Below are 5,809 nucleotides of genomic sequence, written 5' to 3'. Positions count from 1 at the left end.
AAAACCGCTTGACATAGTTTCATTCCTCTTTTAAAACAGTAGCACTATTTATGTGTATTTTTTAAACTTTGGAAAATATAAATAAAATTTAAATGCTTTTAGATCAGCACTAATATTGTTGTAGAAAGCCAGTTCTATTAACATTTTACTATAGTTCTCTTATTTGTATTTTATTTTGTATTGTATATTCTTTACATAACTTTTTTTAACACAGAACATTAATATGACACTTTTTTGTTATATGGGCTTCCCAGATATTCTGTAGAAGGCATAGGATTCTTTGTATGAATATTTAAATCCTATTCCTATGAGATTTAGGTTTCTTACAGTTTTCCACTTACATATTATTCTGCCAGATCTTTATGGAAAGCATCTCCTTTTTCTTTTCTTTTCTTTTTTTTTTTTTTTTTTTAATGATGCCTTCAAAGCATATTCTCAGAAGTGGAACTGCTGAGTTGAAGAATATGAAAATCTAAAAACTCTTGGCATTTACATCAAATCTCTGTGTGAGGTTCTCAAAGTCCCGTGCCCAGAACAATCTCTATTTAAAAATGGCCAAATATGATGAATAAAGAAGCTACCTCTTGCCATGTGTGTGTTAATCAACTCTGTCTCTTTTTGCAAATATCCTTCATCCAAAATATATTGAAATCTTGGGCTGGAGAAAAATCTTCCTAATCAAATTTTCTTTTGCTGTCATTTTGCAGCTAAAGAAACCCTCCCGGATTTGGTGTCCATAATTCCCGACGCGGTCCCGACGACGGACCTGCTCGTGGAGACGACAGCATCGGCCTGTTACACGCTCAACAACATAACCCAGAACAGCTACCAGCACGCGCGGGACCTCCTGAGCACGGGCGGCCTCCGCAGGGTCATGGCCATCAGCGCGGGGGACGCGTAAGTCTGGGCCTCTGCGCCGCCTCGCCCCCTCCCTGCCGGAGGAGCCCGCTCTGTCTCCCAGGTCGCTCTGTCACATCTTACACCTTCTCTTCCCTTTCGAAGGCAGATGGAGTGCACACCCCTGTCTCTGGGTGCGCTCACGCCATTACTATTGGGGGAGGGATGGGAGGAGGGAGGCATGAAGAGAATGTTCATTCTTTATGATTCAGAATTGATTGATTTGTTACAAATATTTTTTTCCTTGGTGCTGAGAAGTGAGCGCAGCGTACTCGGCAAGCACTCTAGGCTGAGCTGCATCCTCAGCCCTACATGGCACCTTTGTAAAACCGTCATCCCTCAGTTCGATCGATCAATCAATCGATCTATCTATCTATTATCTATCTATCTTTTAGGGAAGGGTCTACAGGGTGTTCAGGGTCTCACTACTAGATCGGACTCGTAGTGATCCGCTTGTTTACAGCCTCCCAACAGCTGGGATTACAGACGCACGCCACCACGCCCAGTCTCGACTCTCAGCACGCCCCCGGGGGCGGGGCCAGCACAGCAGGCCTGGGGGTGCCCCCCAGTTCTAATGAGTTACGGAGCAGGTGGGCCTCGCCTGTCGTGCAAGATGGCAGTGGGCGCAGGGGTGCAGTCAGAGCTCTAGACATCCCACAGGGATCACACCCTGCTCCACCCCCACCCCACGGCTTTGGGCCCTGGCTACTCTGTATCTCTCTCCAGCAAAGCTCCTGAGGCAGGAGGACGCAGACCATGAAAATGAGCCTGGTGCCCCAGTCAGGGCATTGACCAGGAAGCGAGAAGCATGCTCCCTGCAGCTGGAGAGAGCAGCTGCTCAGTCTCAAAACAGAAATGCCCGTTAATGACCCTTCCAGGTAGCCATCCCATCTCTAAGCAGCCCATCACACGGTTAAGGTAGAATGACTGGAGCTATTTAGTCAGATGCAATAACTGTTGCCCAGGGAAGTATATTTACTTTTGGAAGCTTCTTATACCTTAGCAAGATAGGGGGGTATGCTAGCCCGTAACTTGTATGTCATCCCAAATGTCCTCCCATGCTGTCCCAAGGGAAGAAAACAAAATACACAAAAGGGTGCATATTGTTCCCTACCAGAGTGTTGAATCTCCAACCTGTCATTTATGGACTAGCCTGGAAATTATCATGTACAACCTTGTATCCTTGGACAAACAAGTTCTGGGTACTGACAACCAATTTATAAACAAATTTCATGAGTATATTATTATCCTTGCAGTTTAAAAACTTTTTATACCTTTGCCAGGTGTGGTCCCACATGCCTGCAATCCCAGCACTGGTGAGCCTGAGGTAGGAGGATCACAATGAGTTCAAGACCAGCTTGAACTACAAAATGAGATGATCTCAATTAAAAAAAAAAAAAAAAAAAAAATTCAAAAAAAAGTTTTTTATACTTTTTAATATTAAAGCCTTCATGGGTATATCTGTGCTTCAGTTGCTACCAAATGACACTAACAGTCCCTGGGGTACTAAAATATGTGCTGCCCCAGCTGAGGCGCTAATCTCACTGTGCTTCCTGCAAGGCAGGCATGGGAGAGAAAGCCTCAGAGCTGGTGTTCTGATCTCTGTTCATGGACACAGGTTTACAGACCCCTGTGGTAACGGAAAACAGACACAGACAGACACACAGACTTTGTTTCTTTATTTGAAAAGAAAAAAGAAAAAAGTAAGTCAGCCCGGGCTAGCCAGGTATGGGGAGAGAAAGACCTAAAAAGGCGCAGGTTTTAGCCGAGATTGAGAAGCCGAGGGTACCTGTGAAAGCAGACATCAAAAGTGAATGTCAGTGTCACATTGAATAGTGACTTGGGTTTATAACAGCCATGAGTTTTGTCTTTATATATTAACACATAAAATGATTTAAAACTATACAAGTAATTGCTGCCACAAGAATTTCTTTTATTCATTTGCAATATTACTTGCACACAGAAGCATGCATATTTTTCCAGGTGCTTTCCTGACTGTGTTCTGTAAACACGTATCGTAAATATACAAATATAAATTGTATTCTGCAAATAAATTAGAAAGTTAAATAATCTTAACTTATTAAATTATTAATAGGTTAATTAATTAATAAAGTAGAGGAGGCTCCAGGCTCCTTCTCTACTCTGTGCCTGAAGCAGCAGTGGGTAGGATTCACAGAATGTCCCAGGGGCACTGGGGCCCACACGCTGCCACCCATCTCTGTGTGTCCTCTCATTCCAGTTATGCCCCCAGCAAAGCCACTAAAGCGGCGTCTGTCCTCCTGTACTCCCTGTGGGCACACACGGAGCTCCACAACGCCTACAAGAAGGTAAGGTGCTAAGGCGGGGAGCTGTGGTGACAGAGCCAGGTCGGAATGGCCCCCTCAGCTGGCTCCAGGGAGAAGTAAACGCAATACACTGTCTTGTGAGTTGAGTGTTTCTCACCCTTCACCTCTCCATCTGCTTATCCCAAAGGCTCAGTTTAAGAAGACAGATTTTGTCAACAGCAGGACTGCCAAAGCCTACCACTCTCTTAAAGACTGAGGACAAGGAGTGGACCACAGGGACCTCAGCCAGGAAACCTCATCTTGGCCATGCAGCCCCCCTGCCCCAGGAAAACACCTATTTTTCTACTCTCCAGCCCAGGAATCCCCCCAAAAGAAAGCACGCCTGTTTCTAGCCTTTCCAGTTGCCACGGTCCAGAGACCCAGAGAACAAATAATCAGAACACAGTGATTTAGGCTCCAGAGGACCTTTACAAGTTTGCTACCTGTAGCCACCATGCCCTGCCCACAGTGCTCCTCTGGGGCCACACACACTGGTGGGGTGTGTGAGGGCAGCTGCGGTGTCACTTGGGCTTAAAAAAATTTGATTTATGTTTGTTCTCCTGATTTCTGCACATGCTTCAGCACTGAGTCATGAGTGTTGCTCAGAGACGTTGCAACCCATCAGAAGTGACAAGGAACATCTCAGTCCCACCCCTCCAAAAGTGGGAAAGTGTCACAGAACATCGTTCATTTGCTTTGTATTTGTTTTTATCCCCTCAGCTCTCCCCCCTCACCCCACCCCTCTGTTCCAACTGAACTTGAGAAATTGATACTACAGAAGCATGCAGGACTGTAAGAAAAAGGAATTGGAAGGGCGAGCTCCCAGCGAGTTTACCTGGGCAAATGGGGCTTGTGCTCCAGGAAGAAATGTGAATCTCCTCTAAGTAGCGGGCTCGTGTGTGTGTGTCCTGAGGCCTGGGCCTGGTGGCTTCGGCTGTGGCTGGGGGTGAGGTGGGCTCCGCTCTGGAGCCTGGGCGCACCAGAAGCTCTGTCAGAGCCCCGCAAATGAGCTGCCATGCAGCCCAACGAGTCCACCCCGCAGAAAGAAAGAGAGCCACAAGTCTCCCTGGCTCTGTCTTCCTTACACTTGGTCCAAGTCAAGGAGATGAGAAAGGGACAGTGGACAATTCACCTGGAGGAGCACAGGTGAAGGTGCCCCACCATCCACCAATGACGTCAGGCTGCTGAGCACCCATATCCCCGCTGGATCAGCGTGAGACAGTCATTTCTACGGGGCTGCAAGCAGAGCCCCTGGAGCAGCATCAGCCTTCTCGGCTCCATCCCTGTTATACATTCTGCTTTAAAGAAGTCTGACGCTGTTTGTTACAAGAAAATAAGAGAAGGAAAACGTCAGCTCCTTGTGGCCAGAAAATAATTTCCCATTCCGGTTTTCAGTGTATGCTTCTTTCTTACAATTGGGACATAATAACTGTTTTTCAGTTTTTTAAATTCAGTCAAGGGCTGGCGAGATAGCTTAGCGTTCTAAAGCACCTGATTAGGCAAACTTAAACAGGCGCAGGGGACCACAGTTTGATCCCCGGCACCGCATGCCACACCAGCCCCACCCTCGGGGTGGGCTGAGCTGGCCAAAAAAAATTGAATTAAATAAATAAATAAAATAAAATTCAGTCAAGACAGGCTACGAACCTAAGCCAAAATGAAGGTATTTTGGTAGTTTTTTTTGTTTTGTTTTGTTTTTTTTAAATCCTGAAGAGGGAATTTACATCTTTTCCCCCAGGTTTCTGACAATAAGCATTTAGAGTTTATTTATTTCTCCAGATAAATGATACATGTTCAGAACTTTGTATGTTTTTTAAGGCATTACTAGAGCTTTCGAATATTAAACATGAAATGGAGCAAAAGTGACATCGCGTACACTGGTGTCTATGCTTACCTGACGCGTCCAACTTGGTGAGTATGGTGGATTGGCGCGAGAGCTGGGAATCTGACCTCACAATTTTCAACTGCCAAGTGTCTGATACTTTATAATTATTTATATTTCTTCCCTAAGGTTTCGAGTGGGTTGTTTGGCCATATTAGAGATAAAACCCAGGGCCTTTTCACTGAGCTACATCCCTAGCCCTTTCATTAGATTTTATTTAGAGGTAGGAAAGGTCTTGCGAAGTTGTCCAGCCTGTGCTAGAACTTGCGATCCTCCTGTCTCAGCTCCCAGAAAGCTAGCAGTCCTGGTACTCTAGCAAGAAATATTCCTGTAAGAACCCCGGAATAACTAGTAACAAAAGCCCATTAAAAATGGAGAGATGGGACCATGGAAATAACACTGCAGTTTAAGTATCTGCCTGGCAAGCACAAGGACCCGGGGTCCATCCCCAGTACCTCATGCCCTGCTGGCCACTGAAACCTGGTGTGGTGGTGCCTGCTTGTGATCCCAGCACTGGGGAGGCAGAGACATCAGGATCACTATGAGTCTGAGCTGCGTAGTAAGACCCTGTACCAAATAAGTAATTTTTTTAATTCTTTTTTTAAAAAACTGGAGAGATGGTCCAGCGATGTGTGTGTGGTGCTGGGGATTAAACTCAGGGTCTCATACCTAATAGGCAAGTGTTGTCTCACCGAGATGTAAAATG

The 5,809-nt window shown here is 45.7% G+C and overlaps 1 protein-coding gene across 1 annotated transcript in view; it reads left to right on the top strand.

Moving 5' to 3' along the window:
• The window catches only part of Pkp2 (plakophilin 2), an 82,054-nt gene extending 77,887 nt beyond the window's left edge, over positions 1-4,167 (top strand). Inside the window, exons 11-13 of the mRNA XM_004632191.2 lie at positions 708-897; positions 3,137-3,224; positions 3,370-4,167. Of these exons, the coding sequence (XP_004632248.1) occupies positions 708-897; positions 3,137-3,224; positions 3,370-3,438 (347 nt within the window). The 3' untranslated portion in view covers positions 3,439-4,167. The remainder of the gene's footprint in view (positions 1-707; positions 898-3,136; positions 3,225-3,369) is intronic.
• The last annotated feature ends 1,642 nt before the right edge of the window (positions 4,168-5,809 follow it).

The sequence above is a fragment of the Octodon degus genome, unplaced genomic scaffold (genome assembly GCF_000260255.1).
Source record: "Octodon degus isolate 3935 unplaced genomic scaffold, OctDeg1.0 scaffold00047, whole genome shotgun sequence".
In the NCBI taxonomy this organism is placed as follows: Eukaryota; Metazoa; Chordata; class Mammalia; order Rodentia; family Octodontidae; genus Octodon; species Octodon degus.
This window is presented reverse-complemented; position numbering and strand designations above follow the sequence as displayed.